The 24,413-nt window shown below is 32.7% G+C and overlaps 1 protein-coding gene across 7 annotated transcripts in view; it reads right to left on the minus strand.

The window, feature by feature from the left end:
• Positions 1-2,513: 2,513 nt before the first annotated feature.
• The window catches only part of LOC111421673 (polypyrimidine tract-binding protein 1 heph), a 304,079-nt gene continuing 282,179 nt past the window's right edge, over positions 2,514-24,413 (minus strand). For all 7 annotated transcript variants that reach the window (XM_071201568.1, XM_071201567.1, XM_071201571.1 and 4 more), the window contains 8 exons: positions 17,103-17,288; positions 16,990-17,041; positions 16,634-16,933; positions 12,496-12,710; positions 11,393-11,426; positions 10,485-10,577; positions 10,132-10,426; positions 2,514-4,917 (listed from right to left, as the gene is read on the minus strand). In XM_071201568.1, coding sequence (XP_071057669.1) covers positions 4,785-4,917; positions 10,132-10,426; positions 10,485-10,577; positions 11,393-11,426; positions 12,496-12,710; positions 16,634-16,933; positions 16,990-17,041; positions 17,103-17,288 — 1,308 coding nt within the window. In that variant the 3' untranslated portion in view covers positions 2,514-4,784. The remainder of the gene's footprint in view (positions 4,918-10,131; positions 10,427-10,484; positions 10,578-11,392; positions 11,427-12,495; positions 12,711-16,633; positions 16,934-16,989; positions 17,042-17,102; positions 17,289-24,413) is intronic.

Below are 24,413 nucleotides of genomic sequence, written 5' to 3' on the forward strand. Positions count from 1 at the left end.
TTTTTTTGTCGGCTTAATTTAGAATAAAAAATATGTAATATTTGGTGTGCTTTCTGTATAAATGAAATCTTTAGCACCTATAATGCAAAAATTAGAAAAGATAATGGTTCTACAGCCTAAACTTCAACTTATATTAAAAAAAGTTACTTGAAACTATTTTCCGCATATCTTGGCGTAGAAATAAAATAAAAATGAAAACGGCAGTCTGAGTTACGACATGGTGAGTATGTTTTTTAAATAGACCACCCTGTATATTTTAAGGTTTTTGGATTCCTTTTGACAAGGTGTTGCAAAATGTTATAAGGTTTTAACCCTTTGTGTCCCAAGAAGTCAAACATTTTGAAACTTTGTGACAGAATCAGACAGAATTAAAACGCTATCAAAATACACTCACAATCAGTTTTTAATTCAATTCAAAAATTCCTGGAAACCGTGTTTATTGAAATTAAGAAATAAAACTTATTTTAAATTGAAGCTTAAAGCTTTCTGTTTAAATCGATGTATAATAATCGATGGGTTGAATTAGAAAAATATTGAGAAAAAGAGTATTGAGTTAAAACTAACATTTTCGTATAACCTAAAAGTGTCAAAAAAGATGCTAATTTAAAAATTCCTGGAAGCCGTATTTATTGAAATTAAGGAATGAAACTTATTTTAAATTAAAGCTCAAAGCTTTCTCTTTAAAATGATGTATAATAATTGTTGGGTTGGATTGGAAAAATATAGAGAAAAAAAATGTTGAAATAAAACTTACATTTTGGAATAACCTAAACGTGTCAAAAAAGATGCTAATTTAAAAATTCCTGAAAGCCGTATTTATTGAAATTAAGGAATGAAACTTATTTTAAATTAAAGTTCAAAGCTTTCTCTTTAAAATGATGTATAATAATTGTTGTGTTGGATTGGAAAAATATTGACAAAAAACATGTTGAAACAAAACTTACAATTTCTTATAGCCTAAAAGTGTCAAAAAAGATGCTAATTTAAAAATTCCTGGAAGCTATTTTTATTGAAATTAAGGAATGAAACTTATTTTAAATTAAAGTTCAAAGCTTTCTCTTTAAAATGATGTATAATAATTGTTGGGTTGGATTGGAAAAATATTAAGAAAAAAAATGTTGAAACAACACTTACATTTTCGTGTAATGTAAAGTGTCTAAAAAGATGCTAATTTAAAAATTCCTGGAAGCTATTTTTATTGAAATTAAGGAATGAAACTTATTTTAAATTAAAGCTCAAAGCTTTCTCTTTAAAATGATGTATAATAATTGTTGGGTTGGATTGGAAAAATATAGAGAAAAAAAATGTTGAAACAAAACTTACATTTTGGAATAACCTAAAAGTGTCAAAAAAAATGCTAATTTAAAAATTCCTGAAAGCCGTATTTATTGAAATTAAGGAATGAAACTTATTTTAAATTAAAGTTCAAAGCTTTCTCTTTAAAATGATGTATAATAATTGTTGTGTTGGATTGGAAAAATATTGACAAAAAACATGTTGAAACAAACCTTACATTTTGGAATAACCTAAAAGTGTCAAAAAAGATGCTAATTTAAAAATTCCTGGAAGCCGTATTTATTGAAATTAAGGAATGAAACTTATTTTAAATTAAAGCTCAAAGCTTTTTCTTTAAAATGATGTATAATAATATAGTAGAAAGTACCGACTGCTCTAAATGTGCCGAATAGATAACTACAGTTTAAAATTAGTACCGTCGGGACACAAAGGGTTAATGCTTTAAACTACATAGTTTTCGAGATATTGAAACTTTTATTTAAAAAGATTTGACGTAGCGATAGACTTAGGCAGTCTATTATGTCTATATAATAGACAACCTAAGCGTTGACGTCACAGGAATGGGCGGAGCTTATAGTGACTCCAAACAATTTCGATTAACGATAAATCCCCAAAAAATGTCATTTGAAATGTCATCACTTAGTTTATTTTATTTTAACACTAATGAAAAATCGCATATGGTGATTTACCGTTAGCAACACAGTTAGCAACGAAGATATTTGGAGTCGGTATAAGCTCCGCCCATCCCTGTGACGTCAAGACTTAGGTTGTCTATTCCTAAAAGTTTCAATATCTCGAAAACTATGCAGTTTAAAGCATTAAAACCTTATGGCATTTTGCAACACCTTGTCAAAAGGAATCCAAAAACCTTAAAATATACAGGCGTTCCATTTAAAAAACACACCCACCATATCGTAACTCAGACTGTCGTCATCATTTTTATTTTATTTCTACGCCGAGATTTGCGGAAAATAGTGTCAAGTAACTTTTATTTGAAACTTTTTTTGATATAACTTGAAGTTTAGGCTGTAGAACCATTATTCCATACTTTTTGTACACCCTGTATATTAAAATCTTTTTTTTTCATAAAAATTAATACTAAACTTGTCAAATATACCCTGACATCTGGTGTTTATATCTTGGAATTAAATTTAAATTATTATTATATTTTACCTATTAATAAATAAAAAAAATTGTATAAATAAAACGAAAAGAAATAATAAGAAAATATTTAATACAGACAAATAAGGCAAAAATTCATAACGTAAATGTCGAAAAAATATAATAAACTATTATAAGTAAATAGAGAAAAAAAATAAAACCTTAGAATAGTTTTTTTTTTTAATAATAGTACGCTAATCCTGAGAAGCAATGAAAAAATAATTAAAGTTAAACGGAAAGAAAAATGATAAATGAAACAATGATATCAACAATAATAATAATAATAATAATATGTAGGTATTTCGAGAAGCCGAAGAAACTTAGGTCTAACATACATAGATATGAAAAGACAACAATTAAAAAATATATCTTTTTTCATCTTCATTTGTAATTATTTTCTCCACACATTTTATTTGTTAAATTCATGTTGTAGATATTGACTCTGAGAATTTTGGCAAATATAGACACGCAACCTTGCGATATGTACCGAACAATAATAACAATTATTAATAATAATCAATATGTATTATTTTTCGTGGTTGTTGATTTATCTTCTTTCATGACGTCGTAGAATCTTTTCAAAAAACAAACGCGCTTTAGATTTTACTTTTCTTATTATTTAAGATATCCATTGTTTATATTTTTTCTTTTTAAAAAACGATCACCCACATATTAAATACCGCAATGCAATAAATTGTAAAAGAATGAATAAAATCATTATTTAAATCATTATTATTCCCACTTTTACAATTTATATATTACAGAAATGCTCAAAAACGATCCCATGCTTGTTTCTTATGATTGTCAAAGTGTATAGTATATAGATATATAGAGAAGTTATAGTATATAATAATAATAATATCAAATAAGTGCGCTATGAAGGCTTCTAATTTAAAAGTTTCTTTTTTCTTAGAAACCTTCATTTTTAAAAGCACACATTTCGAGCTACCAAGATTTGTTAAAGATGCTGAAATATAGATTCAGAAGAAGTGAAATAATTCGCGTCTTCTTTAATAATATTAAAAAAATCTTTCAACGATAATACATTTTAATTGATTTAATAATAACACAAGTTTACCCAATTTTGGACACAAGAATGTGTTTTTAAGGTCATTTTTCATGCTGATTATGAATGTCCAATACTTTTTAATTAAAATTGGAAAGATAAATGTATTTAAGTGCATTTTATTTGTTCAACATTTTTCATTAAAACGAGATTGATTAATGTATAAAAATACTTAAAAAAACACTCTTTAAATATCCAAAGTTTTGTTCAATCTTTTGTAAACCTGTGTAATAAACGATCGCTCTCAGATCTATGCTCTTCCCAATCTAAATTTTTCTTTTAAATATTTTTACTTCTTTTATAATAATAATTTAAATAATCATTATGTCTAGGGTACGTCTAAGACCCTGTAAAGATAATACCCTAAGATTGTAGTACTTTTCTACACTGGCTAAATTCATGTATAACACTAACATTCTAAACTTAGCTTAGGTTTTTTATTCTTTTAATTTACTCTGACTGTCGACATGGACAGGGAACAATTTGTGAATTGTTTAAAAAAAAACTATATATTAATAATCATAATGAACAGTCCCGATTTATATTTAATACTATCAAAAAAAAATTAAAAATAATAAAAGTGATAACTAGGTTGATATAATTACTTTATAACTTTATAAATCATATTTAATAATAATTAAAAAAAAAATAAACAGTTCCATTCTGCTTTCTTGTTTTGTTCACATTTTATGAATTAGCTTTACGGAAATATTAAAGCTTTTCGAAATACTGTAACGCAATTTCATCGCTTCGTTTACAAATTAAATAATCGGAATATTGTATCAAATTATTATTAACGATGAAACTGTGTAAACTTAAACCTAATAATTAAACTAATAATTAGAACGAACGGAACATTAAAAAATTACGTCTAAATAAAAAAACAATTAAGCAGTATTTAATTTTTTCAACTCCGTTTTTTTTTTTTTTGTTTCCATGTATATATAATTTTATCATAACATATTTATATCTATATATATATACTGATTGTGTCTTGTAGTAAACCTCTTAAAATATGCGTGTATGTCAGTTTGTTTTTAAAGTTATTTTTTGTTCTTGTCCACGTTATTTTTTGCGAGTACTGTTTTTTATGTATTATTTTTTTCGAAAAAACTCTTCGTTAACAATAAATAAGCGTCAACTAGCCGCTCGCCGTTTTGCGGCCCGCTGGAATGAATACTGAGTTAATAATTTTTTTTTTGTATATTACAGGTCACACGTCAGGCGATCTTCATTGAGGGGCCTCGGCGCTGCCCCGTTATTATATGCTCGATTTCGAGAAGGAAACCCTTAGGTGGTTGGACTCTGATAGTTGGTAATTGTGCATTTTTATCAGTGCTATCACCGCTTCGTCCATGCTTGGAAGTTGAATCAATGCCATTTTTCTGTCTTTTCTAAAATATTAAAAACAAAAATTTATTAATGAATTACGACCACAAACGATTTCGGCTTCGAAACCGGCTCAGTCTTATGTACAGGATGGTTCAAATTCGATGTCCTAAGCGCTATCGTCTTTTGTTTTTCCCCTAGAGGTCAAAATTAAAAATATCGTAGAATCAATAAGAGCAATTATCTTGGTTGTGACAGAATCAGACAGAATTAAAACGCTATCAAAATACACTCACAATCAGTAAAGGCCTTTGGAATAAAATTTTAATTCAATTCAAAAATTCCTGGAAACCGTGTTTATTGAAATTAAGAAATAAAACTTATTTTAAATTGAAGCTTAAAGCTTTCTGTTTAAATCGATGTATAATAATCGATGGGTTGAATTAGAAAAATATTGAGAAAAAGAGTATTGAGTTAAAACTAACATTTTCGTATAACCTAAAAGTGTCAAAAAAGAAGCTAATTTAAAAATTCCTGGAAGCCGCATTTATTGAAATTAAGGAATGAAACTTATTTTAAATTAAAGCTCAAAGCTTTCTCTTTAAAATGATGTATAATAATTGTTGGGTTGGATTGGAAAAATATAGAGAAAAAAAATGTTGAAACAAAACTTACATTTTCGAATAACCTAAAAGTGTCAAAAAAGATGCTAATTTAAAAATTCCTGAAAGCCGTATTTATTGAAATTAAGGAATGAAACTTATTTTAAATCAAAGCTCAAAGCTTTCTCTTTAAAATGATGTATTATAATTGTTGGGTTGGATTGGAAAAATATAGGGAAAAAAAATGTTGAAACAAAACTTACATTTTCGAATAACCTAAAAGTGTCAAAAAAGATGCTAATTTAAAAATTCCTGGAAGTCGTATTTATTGAAATTAAGGAATGAAACTTATTTTAAATTAAAGCTCAAAGCTTTCTCTTTAAAATGATGTATAATAATTGTTGGGTTGGATTGGAAAAATATAGAGAAAAAAAATGTTGAAACAAAACTTACATTTTCGAATAACCTAAAAGTGTCAAAAAAGATGCTAATTTAAAAATTCCTGGAAGCCGTATTTATTGAAATTAAGGAATGAAACTTATTTTAAATTAAAGTTCAAAGCTTTCTCTTTAAAATGATGTATTATAATTGTTGTGTTGGATTGGAAAAATATTGACAAAAAACATGTTAAAACAAAACTTACAATTTCTTATAACCTAAAAGTGTCAAAAAAGATGCTAATTTAAAAATTCCTGGAAGCTATTTTTATTGAAATTAAGGAATGAAACTTATTTTAAATTAAAGCTCAAAGCTTTCTCTTTAAAATGATGTATAATAATTGTTGGGTTGGATTGGAAAAATATAGAGAAAAAAAATGTTGAAACAAAACTTACATTTTCGAATAACCTAAAAGTGTCAAAAAAGATGCTAATTTAAAAATTCCTGAAAGCCGTATTTATTGAAATTAAGGAATGAAACTTATTTTAAATCAAAGCTCAAAGCTTTCTCTTTAAAATGATGTATTATAATTGTTGGGTTGGATTGGAAAAATATAGGGAAAAAAAATGTTGAAACAAAACTTACATTTTCGAATAACCTAAAAGTGTCAAAAAAGATGCTAATTTAAAAATTCCTGGAAGTCGTATTTATTGAAATTAAGGAATGAAACTTATTTTAAATTAAAGCTCAAAGCTTTCTCTTTAAAATGATGTATAATAATTGTTGGGTTGGATTGGAAAAATATAGAGAAAAAAAATGTTGAAACAAAACTTACATTTTCGAATAACCTAAAAGTGTCAAAAAAGATGCTAATTTAAAAATTCCTGGAAGCCGTATTTATTGAAATTAAGGAATGAAACTTATTTTAAATTAAAGTTCAAAGCTTTCTCTTTAAAATGATGTATAATTGTTGTGTTGGATTGGAAAAATATTGACAAAAAACATGTTAAAACAAAACTTACAATTTCTTATAACCTAAAAGTGTCAAAAAAGATGCTAATTTAAAAATTCCTGGAAGCTATTTTTATTGAAATTAAGGAATGAAACTTATTTTAAATTAAAGCTCAAAGTTTTCTCTTTAAAATGATGTATTATAATTGTTGGGTTGGATTGGAAAAATATAGAGAAAAAAAATGTTGAAACAAAACTTACATTTTCGAATAACCTAAAAGTGTCAAAAAAGATGCTAATTTAAAAATTCCTGGAAGCCGTATTTATTGAAATTAAGGAATGAAACTTATTTTAAATTAAAGTTCAAAGCTTTCTCTTTAAAATGATGTATAATAATTGTTGTGTTGGATTGGAAAAATATTGACAAAAAACATGTTGAAACAAAACTTACAATTTCTTATAACCTAAAAGTGTCAAAAAAGATGCTAATTTAAAAATTCCTGAAAGCTATTTTTATTGAAATTAAGGAATGAAACTTATTTTAAATTAAAGCTCAAAGCTTTCTCTTTAAAATGATGTATTATAATTGTTGGGTTGGATTGGAAAAATATAGGGAAAAAAAATGTTGAAACAAAACTTACATTTTCGAATAACCTAAAAGTGTCAAAAAAGATGCTAATTTAAAAATTCCTGGAAGCCGTATTTATTGAAATTAAGGAATGAAACTTATTTTAAATTAAAGCTCAAAGCTTTCTCTTTAAAATGATGTATAATAATTGTTGGGTTGGATTGGAAAAATATAGAGAAAAAAAATGTTGAAACAAAACTTACATTTTCGAATAACCTAAAAGTGTCAAAAAAGATGCTAATTTAAAAATTCCTGAAAGCCGTATTTATTGAAATTAAGGAATGAAACTTATTTTAAATTAAAGCTCAAAGCTTTCTCTTTAAAATGATGTATAATAATTGTTGGGTTGGATTGGAAAAATATAGAGAAAAAAAATGTTGAAACAAAACTTACATTTTCGAATAACCTAAAAGTGTCAAAAAAGATGCTAATTTAAAAATTCCTGGAAGCCGTATTTATTGAAATTAAGGAATGAAACTTATTTTAAATTAAAGTTCAAAGCTTTCTCTTTAAAATGATGTATAATAATTGTTGGGTTGGATTGGAAAAATATAGGGAAAAAAATGTTGAAACAAAACTTACATTTTCGAATAACCTAAAAGTGTCAAAAAAGATGCTAATTTAAAAATTCCTGGAAGCCGTATTTATTGAAATTAAGGAATGAAACTTATTTTAAATTAAAGCTCAAAGCTTTCTCTTTAAAATGATGTATAATAATTGTTGGGTTGGATTGGAAAAATATAGGGAAAAAAATGTTGAAACAAAACTTACATTTTCGAATAACCTAAAAGTGTCAAAAAAGATGCTAATTTAAAAATTCCTGGAAGCCGTATTTATTGAAATTAAGGAATGAAACTTATTTTAAATTAAAGCTCAAAGCTTTCTCTTTAAAATGATGTATAATAATTGTTGGGTTGGATTGGAAAAATATAGAGAAAAAAAATGTTGAAACAAAACTTACATTTTCGAATAACCTAAAAGTGTCAAAAAAGATGCTAATTTAAAAATTCCTGGAAGCCGTATTTATTGAAATTAAGGAATGAACCTTATTTTAAATTAAAGCTCAAAGCTTTTTCTTTAAAATGATGTATAATAATATAGTAGAAAGTACCGACTGCTCTAAATGTGCCGAATAGATAACTACAGTTTAAAATTAGTGTTTAAAACTACTGGTACTTTAAAGTACCGTCGAGACACAAAGGGTTAAATTCGTTATTTTTTTCTGATTACAAAAATATAAGGTTCGACAGGTCTATTTCTTATTGTTTTAGAATAAAGCTAAAAATAAACTTTTTTTTATAAAATTTCCATCTAGTATCGTCGAGCAAATTAAATTTACAGTTTCCTGTAAGTTACGGGGCGGTAGGTAAAATCTAAAAAGTTAACAATTAAATACGAAGATAACTTCTGGTATTTAAAAACAAATAATTTTTTAATATGTAACATTCTAACATGTCAAACTTTTCAAAATTTTCGTAATTGATCTTAAAAACAGGATTTTTAAAGTGACACTTCAGAAAATTTTTTAATACAAACAAATGTTGCTATTTATTTGAATTAAAAAAAAAAATGAGCGCCATCTATCGATAATTTATTAGGTCATTTAAAAATAATATTAAATCGTAATAAAAAATGTGAAATAATGCAATCTATTCCAACTTTTGTGTAAAATATATATAAATTAAACAGTTCAACAAATATATTTGTTTCAAATATCAGAAATATGTTTTTTTAATTTTTAGTTATAGAACCGTAATTTACAGGAAACTGTAAATTTAATTTCTTCGACGACACTAAAAGAAAAGTTTATTTTTAGTTTTATTCTAAAAGAATAAGAAATAGACCTGTCAAACCCTATATTTTTGGAATCAGAAAAAAATAACGAATTTATTAAGCAAATAATCAATGGTTGTTTCCATTTAAAAAAACGAAAATTGTGATAATATCTCAAAATCTAAAACCGACAAAATTTTTTTGACTACGTCATCAAATTCTCTGTAAAAAAGTGTCCATATAATGTCTTAGTTATAATACTCCACCTATAATAATAACCAAGATAATTGCACTTATTGGTTTTACGATATTTTCAATTTTGGTCTCTAGGGGAAAAACAAAAGACGATAGCGCTATGAGGTTTTCGACATTAGCAGTTTCTCGAAAAACGAGATCATGACATGTAAGCTACTTTTTTTCTAACTCTTATAGTTTCCGAGTTAGCCTATTCGGACATTGAATTTGAACCACCCTGTACAGGGTCTGTCACGACGAGCTGAGTCTATATGGATGTTGCAAACTACTGGCACTATTTTTCTGAAAATTTGCATATAGCGTTTATCCGAGGTGCTCATTTCAGCTAAAATATTTTCAGTTTTCACCAACTTCCGGTTATACCGGAAATGGACCCCAACTTCGTTATTTTAAATGGAATGTACTAATTTTTATTGAATTTTTTGAATCCCCATAAATTTTAATACAATTTGATATAAGTCATCATAGTAGTTTGCCACATACATATAGACTCAGTCGAGGTCGCATGCGGCCGAAGCGCTACAATTAATCTCACATTATTATAAAAATGGGCCTCATATGTTACACTGCCTCAGCTGTAAGCGACCTCGGCTTAATTAAACGTAAACACAACCTTCCTTTAATTTTCTTTTACTTTTCAAATATTTATAACGTTATAATTATGAAATGAAGTAATTACAAAATGTACTTACGGAAAGAACTTAAAGGCTTTAACAACAAATCCATTTTTAGTAAAGGCTTCCTTGATGTCTTCCTCGTTGATAGTAGCAGGAATGTTGCTGAGGTGCAACGTCGAGGATGGTGGATAAATATTTTGATAATTTTTCGATCCCGGTTTTTTGAATCGATGCAAAGGACTCTGGCTGTAATCCTTTGTTAGGCCAGCATCCGGTTGACCTTCTTTAGGCATCTGAACCGATTGATGTTTACTGAGCATCACACGAATGTTTTTCCCAAACACTCGTAATTTATCCATATGAGTAATAGCTGTAAAAAATAATTTCTTCTAAATCGCCAATTTTACATTAAATAATTTAATACAAACCTAAATGTGCTTGATGTGGTTCTGCTAGCTGAACCAAAGCGGAATCCTTTTTGTTGTACAAAATTTTTACTCTTTGCACATCACCATAGACCCCTTTATAAAAGAAAAATTAAACCATAACGAAATTAGTCGAAATGAAGCATAAAAATAAGAAAAAAAAAACAAAATTATACCATTTAATTATAAATTTTGTTCTTTTTTTGTAAATGAATTACAACATCGATATATTTTTAAAAAAATAAGGAACATGTATATTTGTATAAAACGTAAAGAATTGAAAAAAAAAAAATACAACAATAAATCACAAAGCATTCGAAATAAAAATAGATAAAATGAAAACTTTGGAAAAATAATGACAATGAACATGCAATTAAAATAATGATACTCGTGAAAATTATATTAAAATAAAGTTGTAATTTTGTTGGAAAAAATGTAAATTAACGCACGAGATGTATAATATAAAAAAAAAACATGACAAAAGGTTTCTAAGCAGAAAGCTTGTATACATAGATAAAATCTGTCGCTAAATTAAAACGAATACATGACAAATAGTAGTTTAAAATCTAGGTCAGATCTATTGCTACGACGATGACAGGGAAAGGCTAAAAACACACACATATCTAGATTTTAAACCACAAACGACGGCGATAAACTCTGTTATTTCCTTCTATATACAAAAAAATGCAAGAAACTAAAGATAATAGAAAAATAGAGTATTATTAATGTTTTATTAGTATAATGTTAAAAAAAATCATTTCCTTGAAAATCATTTTAAGGCTGTTATTATTATGTATTTCTTACAAAAATTTAGATTAATAAATTAAAATTGAAAAGAACAGAGTTTTTCCCGATATTAACTAAGATGATTTAATACTTAGTTTATTTTTTAAGTAGCTGTGCAGACGTACCAAATAGGGTAAAGAGAGCGTCAGGCGTGACCATCTACGGAAAGAGAAAGATGACAGTAGTAATGTAATAAACGTAGCACACAACAGAGGGAGATTGTTTTTGGTTATTTCGCTGCCCAGTTTATTATTTTTATTTTTTTATTTAGTATTTTTGGCAGCTCAAAAATATATTATAAAAAAAATCATATGTAGGAAACAATTTAAGTGTTCGAGTAAAAAGTGGAAAGAAACAATTTTTAGATAAATTATTATATCTACAGGGTGTTAGGTAAACATTTTTTGTTATCTAATTTTCATAACAATTAGATAATTATATTTAAGAGAAGCGCACGGACACCGCCGTAAAGTATTAAGATTTTGGTTCTAGAAGATTGTTTACGTGATTATCATGCATTGTTTTTAAAAAAAAATGTTTTGAGAATGGATTAAGTATTCTGAAGTGATGTCCTGTTACATCATCCATCGATTAAGATAGAAAAAGCTTCTGTAATCGATGTTCAGCATAAAGATCGCGTTTTTTGGTAGAACCTTGAACACGTATTGAACTCAAAAAATGCTTTTTGTTGAGTTATTAAAAAAAATATTTACCTAATACCCTGCATATAGATTTATTTACAAAATTATATACTTAAATTGTTCCAATCTTAAGACTATAAGAAATTTGTTAATAATCCGTTTATAAGTGTTTGGATAACTTAGAAACGGTTATTAATTTGTTAAAAAATACAGTTCACAAGGCGGGTTAAAGTGTTTAACGAAGTAAAAATATAAAACGAAACGAAAAACGATCACTAGAACATTAAAAGAAAAATAATAAAATAAATAAATCGACGAGAGAAATGGTTAATCGTAAGGCTTACGTTTCTAAAATTAATTTAAATAAAAAGAAATCTGATACTTTAATATTTTTCAGTGTGAACTGTACAGTTATTAAACAGAATGATTAAATTATAATAAACTTCATTTGGATTTAAGTAATTCAAAAAGAATTCCTTAAAGCACATTGAATACAAATTATGCTGAAACATTCTGTATAATTTTCGAATTTTGACTTATAACTTATAACTCAAAATAATTTATGCCGTTTTTTTTACGAAACTTACCTCCTCGTTTAGATTGCTAACTAGAAGCACTGTTGCCAGAGGAAGTCCAGGAGTCGTAAGACCTCTAAGGCCTGGAGCGGTTTGTCCTAAAGCAAACCCTCCTAGTCCCGGTAGAGTTCCAGCGACTCCACCAGCATATGGAGCTGCTAGCGGAGATGCCAAGCTATGCATAAACGGGTTGCTTAATACACCCGGTGCACCAGCAAGAATTGAATCTAAAAAATAAGTAAATAAATACGTATAAGTACGAAGATTAGAACTAAAACTAGAAACTTTCGGGTTTTGCCGTGCGTCTTTTAATAAAAGGTTTGACGTTTCGGATGCCATGTTGCAACCTTCTTCAGAAACTGGTTCGAAGTGACGAGATTAAAAAATCGGTAACTATATATAAGTCGGAAAAACTAATTAATAATCAGTTAACGCTCATTACAAACTAATTAATAACTAATTGCGTCGCGTCCGGTGTGAGGCGGGAAGAGGTCTTCGTGTTCACCACCATCTGGATGAACTTACTGGACCCAGCCACCTACAGGAAGATCAAGAAGGACCCCACAGACAAAATCGTTAGAAAAATGAAGGAACTGATAAAATCCACAGGAATTCCAGCAGAACAGCAGAAAGGTTTGTTTGTGCAGGCGCCGCACAGTGGTCCGAAAACACTCAAAACCCTAATAGCTACTGCGCGAAATAAATTGCTATTACAATTACCTTATTTTGTATAAGGAAATTTTTTAGAAAACGACACAACTTTAGAAAACAAAAAAGATGGTATATCACTACTTGAAAATATTGTGTCGTTGGTTTCTTATAAAGTAAAGAAAGGTCTTCATTTTACGCCTTTCCAAATTTCAAAAGATGTTTGTTGAAAAAAATTACAACCATTTCTATTGACGTCAATAAATACTTATATTTTTTGACCATCCAATCTTTTAAATTAAATATCTTGCGAGCGAACAAAATCGAACAATTGTAGCTAACATTTTTTTATTGTTGAAGGTATGGTGTACATAGCATAAGAAAGAAATCTTGCGCCAACGTGCGCCTTAACCAAAAAATTGGCAGTCAAAGATTACTTAACACATAATTGTGGATTTTATTTATCAAGAAGCAAAAAACAAACAAGTACGCAGATTTAGAGAGTGTCACACAAAAAAATGTGGTAGACTTCAAACAAATGAAGATTTATTTAAAAGACTATTACTGAGCTCCGATCCATTTATTAGTAAGTTTTATAAAAAATGTTCAGAAAGATATAAAAAGATGAATGAAGACATGAAAAATTTACTTATACTGGACAAATCTCTAGAAGAAAAGGAAGGTAAAGAAGAAGATGATGATGATGAAGAAAGTGAAGAAGAAGACAATAATGATGAAGAAGTAAATATAGAGGAACAAGATTTAGAAAATGAAGAAGACTCACACGAATTGAGATACATTTTGTTATGTTGGTGAATATAACAAAATATTTTATATTATCTCGAATAATTTGAAATGTATGTGGACTATCTCAGTATCATGGGAAAATTCTACTATAAGTAGGCTGCAAACTTACGTATTATGGTCTCCAATATCACTTCAAATTAAGAGCGATGAGTTTATTCTCGAATAGTTCTTAAAACATTTTTAGTAAAAGCTAAGTAAAATTGAGCTATCTAACCAACTAATTCTGCCAATTAATTTTGCCACATTTTTATCAAATTCCATTTCTGATAGGGTAAAAAAATATGGGGCGTTCCATTTAAAATTTTCGACTTTCTTACCATTGAATATGGAGAAACGATAATTCAATTTTTGACCACCCTGTATAAGATACTTTAATACAACAAATGACAATCTGTTTGACAACATCTCAAGAGTAATCGTGCCAATTTAGAGCTTTTTTGAATGAACGTTGGCTGAGATATAAGGTTTTAAAGAGCATAAAGTAATTTGCCAAAGAAAAACTTAAAAACAAAATAACTCGAAAACGAAAAATGGTAGGTACCAATAACTTTTATCAAAGTCAACTTATTTTGTCGAATATAATTAAAAGGTGCATTAAAAACTATAGCATTCCATTTAAAATAACGAAGTTGTGGTCTACATCCGGTAGACCGGAAGTGGCGGCCATCTTGAAAGTATTTTAGATCGAAAGCTTCGAATGAACAATCCATGTTGTCAAAATTTCAAACCGCTACGAATAGTGGTACCTAAAAAAGTTCTAACGAACCAGTTACGTGAGACATCCGGTATAGGTCCTCTATAAAACAATTTCGATAGGAATTTGCGATCACGTAATTACACAAAACAATGTGAAGTAATATACGTCTAATGTTTTGCACAAAATTTTATAGTAATATTCTTGTTTAAAGTCCTAATTTATATGAAAAGAAAATGAGTATGAATTTAAATAAAGTACTGCTTGCGTAGTACTACTTCCGGTTGACGAATTTAATTCAAATTTTGACACAACATTACCCTTTTGGTCTTATAATCATATGCCAAGTTTCATAAAGCTAGCTAATTGCTAACACCAAAATAATATTTTCGATCGGGTTTTCTTACCGCTCGGACCACTGTGCGCCGGTACCACCAAGAATCTACGGACTACCAAAGATTCACAAACCAGACGTCTCCCTCCGCCCTAGCTGGCCAAACATCTTGCAAAGATTCTGTCTCCCTTTACAGGTAACACGGAATCGTATGTCAGGGATTCTACACATTTTGTGGAATCGGTAAAAGGTGTAAAGCTGGATGCTGGGGATATGTTGGTAAGTTTCGATGTGGAATCCCTTTTTACTAGGGTACCTAGAGGGTCTTCGCCGAAAACTCATTCCGGAGGGTTTACCAGGATACGTGCCAGATCTGGTGGAGTATTGCTTATCATCGACGTATTTCAGCTGGAAAGGAGAATTTTACGAGCAGTTCGAAGGGGCAGCCATGGGATCTCCACTATCGCCAGTTATAGCTAATTTCTACATGGAATTATTCGAAGAGGACGCTTTGAAGAAGAGCCAGTGGAAAGCAAAACTATGGCTCCGATATGTGGATGACACGTTTGTGATATGGCAACATGGTCAAAAACGGCTGCAAGAGTTCTTGGATCACTTGAACTCTCAACATCCTATGATTAAGTTCACCATGGAAACAGAAACTGCCAAAAAACTACCTTTCCTAGATGTGTTGGTCACCAGGACGACAAATGGAGATATAGAACTTGGTGTATACCGAAAGAAGACCCATACCAACAGGTATTTACAGGCATGTTCACATCATCATCCCCAACAGAAGAGGTCCGTACATTATTTCAGCGAGACTATGTGAAGGAGAGAACTTGAAGAAGGAGCAACACTTTCTACGAGGCGTGCTGCAGAAGAATGGATACACTTCGAGGGACATCAACCAGGCCATCAAGCAGCGAAAACAGAAAGAGGACACGGTAAGTACAAAACCACTTGGATTTATCTGTCTTCCCTATGTTTCAGGTGTAACGGAACGAATTGCTAGGCATCTCAAGAAGAACGACAAGGACAAACTAACTCCATTAAAAGGAGCGGGAGTCTATCGACTATCGTGTAGTTGTGGGAAGGTTTATGTTGGCCAAACTGGGCGCAACGTCGAGTGCCGCATCAAGGAGCATGAGAGGGATGTAAGGCTGAAGAAGATCCAGCAGTCGGCGGTTGCGGAACATTGCCATGCAGAGGGGCACCGAATAGACTTCGAACAAATAAAGGTGCTGGCTAGGGACAACAGATACTACCAAAGACTGACAAGAGAAGCCATAGAGATTCACCGACATAAAAATAACGTCAACAGAGAGGATGGCTGGGAGCTTAGCAGAACATGGAAGATGGTGGTGAACACGAAGACCTCTTCCCGCCTCACACCGGACGCGACGCAATTAGTTATTAATTAGTTTGTGATTAGCGTTAACTGATTATTAATTAGTTTTTCCGACTTATATATAGTTACCGATTTTGTGATCTCGTCACTTCGAACCAGTTTCTGAAGAAGGTTGCAACATGGCACCCGGAACGTCAAATCTTAGTTTAATAAATAAATACGTGTTTGCGAGATAGTAAAAGAGTTACAAGTACGAAGGCTATCCACTAAAACTAACACTGGATCTAGAATTAGAAATATTCGAAACACATCTTACCCGCTAATCTTTCTCTAGCTAATCTCGGTTGTGCAGCAAGAAGTAAAAGATCAGCTCCAATACCACCGGCTAAACCACCACTTAACGTTGCCAATTGATCGTTAGTATCCCCAGTTGGTAAATTAGGATTAGTATAATCCCTAGATTTATCATTGTTGTATTTTACGTTTAAAGATGACATTTTTGAATAATCAATTCTCAGTGTACAACAACTGTTGTAGATATTTTGTCCATCAAGAGCTTGTTTGGCTGCCTGGGCTGATTGTGTGTCCGGGTATTGAATAAGAGCTTGGAATGAGTCTAAAAGATTCGCACATTAAAAATAAATACTTTAGTATAGGAAATTTGAGATTTACTATTTTTTGTAAAAGTCACAATCTTTAGCACTTTTCCAAATCTCTGGAATATCTAAAATTAAAAGTAATTAATTAAGTTTAAAAATTAGAAACGTATTGATTTAATTTCTTACCACATATAAAATATCTAAACTTATTGGGTAAATCATATGTTCAATGATAACCCTTAAAACAGTATTAGGTCCACCTTGAATATCCTGTCCGTTTGTAATAGGGGTTGCTGGAGTAGAGGCCGGTGTAGCTGCGTTGGTCCCCGTTAAGGCCTGAGCTGCCTGAAGAGCTGCTTGAGCTGAAGCATTCTATAACGAAGAAGAAAACGAATCAATTTCAAGAGGGAATTAAACAAAAAAAAAAAACGTGAAGCTCAGTCGTCTCCGTTTAATGTAAACAAAATTGGATTGCTAATTCGAAAAGTTATTAAAACTTTTCGCTCCCCGCCTATCCGAAAGACTACGTCACCCGTAACCTTATTTACTTCCCTTTTCGAAACCGGGCGCTCCATTCTTTTTCACTTTATAATTTTAAAAAAGATATCCGTACACCAACTCGGAAAGCAATAAACGTGCATAGTCAACAACCCCGTCAATTGCGTTTACTTATAATTTATCTTCCGGGTGAAAAGTAGAAAACTTTGCGATCGTAATTGCACTCGTTAAAGGCAACGTTTACAGAGTTAGTGATAAAAGAAATGATACTGACATTTTATCGAACGATAAAATAAACTTTTGCGGTTGGAACTAACGGAAATAGTTGCAAAAAATTAAACTCTATAATTATGAGGGAATTTTAATGATCGATTAGAATTCCACAAAATTAACAATTTGATTTTGTTAATTAAAAACCACCCGGTTAGAATAAACGTAAACCGTTAAAGTTGGAAAAAAATCATATTCTAAAAATGAATATTACGGTGGCATCAAAAACTTCATTGATTACGTTCGCGATGTAATCAATTACGCAGCTGTCGTGGGCAATAATTGGCGGAGCGAACAACAAACGAAGCTTTTAAAGGTACGACAACTTGTATAACTATGATTGATGCGAGTATTTAGAACGTAACGACAATGCGTGCGAGCCAGTTGTGCAACTAGTTGCAGAGAGCGTAATGGCCCATAGTGATATAGCACTGCTATAAAGTTGTTGTAAACCAAGTACGAGTTGATGAATGGGAAAAGAACATAACTACATTTAATAACGGAAAAATTTCATAGCATAATGCTACATTTACCGGCGCCTCCACCATAAATTTATTTTGGAATCTGAAAACACTTTCATTTCAATATAATTTTAAACAATTTCTTTTTTTAGACGTTGTTGATGTCACCCGAAAATCAATCTTTAAGGGTTACCCTTTGATTATATATAATATGGATTGAGCTAACTGAATATATCTACTAACAAAAATGTTGCTCAAGGTGAATAGACGCAGATGGAAAGCGATAATGTGAAAGTGTAACAAAGATAGATATATTATATGTCAGTACGCTTCTATATCTATCTCACTTCTATCAGTACACCCATTATATGGCAGTACGCTTCTATGTCTATCTCGGTTCGATCACCTTGCGCAAGCTATCTCTCTCGTTGGCTCAATCCATATTATATATAATCAAAGGGGTTACCACGTACTTTAGGTTGCTACACTGATAGCAAAACGTATTTCATAATAAAAGTGTCAGATGAGGTCGCTTGAGGACAAGGTTACATTACATTACATTACATAGAATACATATCGGGTAGGCGGACCAACCAACCTTGCACCGCGACCCTAAGGACAACGAACATTAATACCTTGCTCGGCGAAAGGTCATTCAGATCTTTTGAGGAGAAAAACTGCGACCCAAAAATCGAGAATGTGATACGATTAACGGCAGGGCAGTGGCATAAAACATGCTCAACCGTCTCTGCTTCCTCCGCACATAGTCGGCATTCAACATCGTCGGCTAAACCCAACAAGTTGAGGTGTGCTTTTAATCGGCAGTGCCCATTAGAACTTTTATGCTACTACGGGCAAGTCCTAAAATATTCCCGGGTTTGACAGTGGCGATGTTAATAAACACCTTAGCATGTCTCATTCCAGGAGAACTGGTCCACAGTAGGCGAAATCTCTCTTCAGCCCACAGTCCAATCCTATATTTAGCCATCGCAAAATGATACACCAACTGCTGGTTCCGGCCCCACAAACGCTTCAGCGCTGCCATCTCGTGCTAGTTTATCTCAAATGATGAAATTTCATCGGCATCTATTTCTTAAATGTAGTCATTTCAAGTTAATCACAGATTATATTATATATTGGTTTTTTTATATATTATGCTAATATAATTTATTGTTAATTTGAAATGTAATGATTTTTTTTTATTTTTAATCCCATATTCCCACCACCACCACCATTTAATTTTTCAGCTCAAGTTACGCTAATTTACAGTTCAATTCTCAATCATAGCTAGCGTCATTATATTTAAATTTTTCTGTTTAATTTTATAAAAAATTCCTAAATCTAGTACTTACACCACTCAATCATAGGTGGCGCCATTGTATTTAAATTTTTCTATTTAATTTTCTAAAAATCCCTAGATCTCTAGTTACTTTTAATACCAACCTAATTTTTTTCCCCCAAACTTTGGTTGGTATCCCGCCCTATACCTAATACATTGAGGCGTGACGTCACCGCAGGATTGGCAGGATTAACTTTCGGTCTAGAACCGGCATTCTTACACTACTCCGCTTCATTGCCAGCAACCCCAGAGTGACCCGGGACCCAGATCAGAGAGACTCTGTTATCACAACTCAGTGTGTTTAATGTTCTCTTACAATCATTAACCAGAGCCAACACTGTTTTCACGGCTTGCAGCGCCTGGAGAGCGGCTTGACTGTCTGAGAAAATTCGTACTGTCATGTTCTTCACCCCTCTTTCAAGAAGGATTTTAGCACCCATGTCAATAGCAAATACTTCCGCCTGGAATACAGTACAGTACGTACCCAGGCTGTAGGCTTGCTTAATTCGAGGTGTCTGGCAGTATACTCCTGCTCCTACCCCTTCAGGCGTTTTTGATCCATCTGTGTACAAGCAAATGTCTGCCCGAACCAGAGAATTTTCATTTTCGATCCAGGACTGCCGCTCAGGCAGTACAATCTGGTATCGAGCATTAATCACTGATAGTGATACCGCCAAATCTGACGGCATTGATAGCACAGCATCAGTGCTTATAATGTCTTCCGCAGCCCATTGGTAGGGCATGTCAGAACAGTTTAGAGCATATTGCTTAAATCTGTAAATGGTTGTTCTAGTCACTTTCTCTATATGCAAATGCAGAGGAGATAGGCCAAGCAGAACCTCCATTGCTAGAGTTGGCGTTGTGCCTATCGCACCAGAGATTGCCAATCCAGCTACTCGTTGAATTCGTGAAAGTTTACTGATAACTGAAGTCTGTCGGACTTTCCTATACCAGGCTGCTGCTCCGTATGTGATCATAGGTCTAACCACAGTCACATAGAGCCAGTACAGTCTTTCAGGGGTAAGACCCCAATTTTTTCCACAAAGACTGCGACAAGTCCACAAGGATAGTCTAGCTTTGTGCAAAACTCCCTGCAAATGTCCATTCCATGACAGGGTTTTGTCTAGGATTACTCCTAGATATTTGACTTCCTTTGAGAAAGGAATTTCTTCACCTTGGATAGTTGGGCGGATTAGTCCATCCAACGTTAGCTTCCTGGTGAAGGGCACAACAATTGTCTTTTGCGGGTTTATTGAGAAGTTCTCTCCCTTACACCAAGCGCAAATGGTATCTAGGGTCACCTGGAGGACTTTAGATATCCTCGGCAAATAGGTTCCTTTGACCATAACGACAATGTCATCAGCATAAGCTTGTATTTCCACATCAACGGCTTCGACTATCGCAATCAGATCGTCAACTATGAGGGACCAAAGCAGGGGAGATAACACCCCTCCCTGCCGGCAGCCACCTCCCGGCCTGAAGCGTATCGTATATCTAGCATATTGCGGATCCAACTCGCTATAGTTGCTTCCACTCCCCTGTCAAGAGCAGCTCTTTCAAGAGATTGTGGTATTGCGTTGTTGAACGCTCCCTCTATATCCAGAAACGCACAAACCAAGATTTCTTTATCCTGCAGCGTCCTGTATACTCTACCAACTAAGTTGTATAGAGCCAATTCTGCTGATTTTCCCGCTTGATAAGCATACTGGTGGCGACTCAGTGGACCAGATACCAATGGCACCGTACGGATATACCGTTCCAGAACTTTTTCAACGGTTTTCAGCAGAAATGACGTTAGGCTGATGGGTCGAAAGGCATTAGAAGTAGGGACCGAACCTAGAGTCTAGTAGATACCCGTACCTTAGTCCATTCTGCCGGCACATATTTCCAGGCGACACTCGCTCTGAAATTTTTTACCAAAATTGGCATTGAGGACAAGGTGCTACAATGGTAAGTTTTATTGCCAAAATGATATTTGAATTAACGCATCGGCTTATATCTTCGCGGCAACCATGTTGTTACAGTGGTGACTACTAAAGACAAAGAATTATCCAGGTAGCGGCTCGGCCGCAAACGACCTCGGCTTATGAATAGCGTTTTATGTACCTAGGCGTTACAATGGTGACTCAAAGCTAAAGTTTTAGTATGATGGCTAATAAACAGACATTATTGTCGTTTAATTCCCTGAAAATAATTTTTTTTAAATAATTTTTTTTCTTGTTAATCTAGTAGAAATGAATTTGAATACAGTTTCGTTTTATTCGTGGTTAATTCATTTGGAGCTCACTACGTACGTATAGTATATCTACCATGTTACACTCTGATGGGCTATTTAATTGGGTGCCCCTAATTACAAGAAAGGTAAATAAAACCAATGCGAGCGTGAGCTTTATGCTACACGTAGCATAACTAAAATTCTACTCTTTCATAAATAACTAAATAAATTGTTATAGTTGTAATACACAAAGTGGATTTTGAAGAAATTGTACAACATAAAAGTATGTTGTTATGTTTATTACATATATTATAAACGTGGTAGTCACGAAGTAGCTTTTAGTGAATTTCACGCAACCACTAAGAGTAGGGGCCTCTGACCTCTTCGACATGATAGATACCGCAGGAAAGCCTTTCTGCTCTACAGCCATATACCATCTCCTGGCAAAACCGCGCGTACGGATTTATATTAATGGAATCTCCGGTGTTGTTCCACCCCGCGTGTCCCTCAGGGCCCATAGCAGACCACCACCTCCATTTTCGGGGGGTCGTAGCGCCACATGAATAAATGAACGGGCCCTCCACGCCTGGGCCGCACGTAAATCCGGAGACACCGTGTTCCATTTAGAATTCAATTATTTTGCCACCAACAATAAAATGGAAAAAAACAAGAAACACCTTCGCGATTAGTTTTCATCTCAAAACCTTTAAGAGATTCTTGTTCATCTCTATAAAAAAAAAAATGTAAAACGTGAAAAATATGAGGAAAGATTCCCATATGTGATACACCGTCGAAATCGTTTAGTCAAAAAGAGAAATGCGGCGTTAAACCGCCAAAGTGAGACGGTTTCCGCCCAAAACGCGAAATATTTCTACTTCCTCCAACCTCGGTGGTGGTAGTCGGTGCCGGGTTGGAAATGCCCGCGGGAAATCTGTCTGCCCTTTTTCCCCTACTTTTTTTCCTCTCTTTCAATCTTTTCTTTGTGGGCCCAGGTGGGCCGGCGACGATTCCTAACTCATTTACCCCCCTTTTATTATACAACTAGGGTCGGATTTCAATTGGTACCCTATTATATATAAAAAAGCTTGAAAATTTAAATTGTTGAATATTGATATTTATTATTAATAAGGAAATTTTCTTTTTGCATTTAATATAAAGCTATATAGCTATATATATATATATATATATATATATATATGCAGGCGTATATATATACGTATATATATACATGCGTTTCTACGATGGTAGCATGCTACCATCGTAGAAACCTCCGACGGAACGTTGCCGAATGCGGAGTTTTTGCTTGTACAGCTGAAAACTGATTATAATAAATTATTACTCGGTGTTTTTTACTGCCCTCCTTCTATGAACTATTTTGATCAGTTGGAAGAGATTTTGGAAAGGCACTCACTTATCTATGGGACTATTCTGTTAATGGGGGATTTTAATACCTGTCTGTTGAAAAATGATACTCGTAGTGAGAAACTTCAGTTCGTTACTTCTTCCTCAAACTTATCTATCTTACCCTCTCTGCCTACTCATCATCTTCCTACCTCACATTCTCTTCTTGATCTTATTATTACATCCTGTCCAGACGGAATACTTACACATGGTCAGCTACCTGCCTTCCAATTCTCCAACCATGATTTAATCTATTGTGCTCTGCGGGTGCAGCATCTGAGTCGTTCTCGGCGTGTTGTGACTTACCGTGATCTAGGGCGAGTTGAAACTAATTTGCTCTTGTCGGATGCACTGATGATTGATTGGCTTCCACTGTATCGTTTAATAGATATTGATGCTAAAGTGGACTACTTTAATTCCAAAATCATTAATCTCTATGATAAACATGCCCCACTTAGGCAACGCAGGATGAGGCACCCGCCTGCACCTTGGCTGAGTGATGAGATAAGATCTCTTATGCGACTGCGTAACCGTGCAAAGACCGTAGTTAAACGTACACCCTCTAGTGCTAATCGGGAAAATTATCGAATTTTACGCAACCGCTGTAATCATAAATGCAAGTATGCTAAGAGATCTTATTTCTACCAGAGGCTGTCTGGAGTCGCGCCCAGAACATTTTGGAGGACTATGAGGTCTCTCGGAGTGATTGATTCTCCGTCTGTCCAGATGGATCTTGATTGTGAGTCGATGGCAAACTTTTTTGCAGAGCCTCCCCTGATCATCGATGACGTAACTAAGGCGGCTACAATTAATGAAATTCTTACTTCTCTTAAATCTTGCTCCTTCTCTCTTACGCTTGTGACCGCGATCGAAGTAGGCGATGCTTTGACTTATTCGAAGTCCCCTTGCGTGAGTTCTGATGGTATCGGTCTCAACCTTCTTCTTCCTATCCTGGATATAGTGCTTCCTCCCTTAACTCATATCTTCAACTTTTCTTTTGAGCGGTCTTTATTTCCCTCTGTCTGGAAGGTTGCTCATGTCGTTCCCATACCCAAATCCAAGTCCTCTTCATGTAACACTGATTTCCGTCCGATTTCAATTTTATCCGTACTATCAAAAGCTCTTGAACGCTTAGTTTATTTACAAGTCCAAGGATTTCTAGAGAGGTTTAATTTACACAATGAGTTGCAATCGGGCTTTCGCAGTGGGCATAGTACAACTACTGCTCTCATTAAAGTTACTGATGATATTAGGTATGCCTGCGACAACAGATGTGTTACTGTGTTGGTACTGCTCGATTTCAGCAAGGCTTT

Source organism: Onthophagus taurus, chromosome 2, assembly GCF_036711975.1.
Source record: "Onthophagus taurus isolate NC chromosome 2, IU_Otau_3.0, whole genome shotgun sequence".
Classification (NCBI taxonomy): domain Eukaryota; kingdom Metazoa; phylum Arthropoda; class Insecta; order Coleoptera; family Scarabaeidae; genus Onthophagus; species Onthophagus taurus.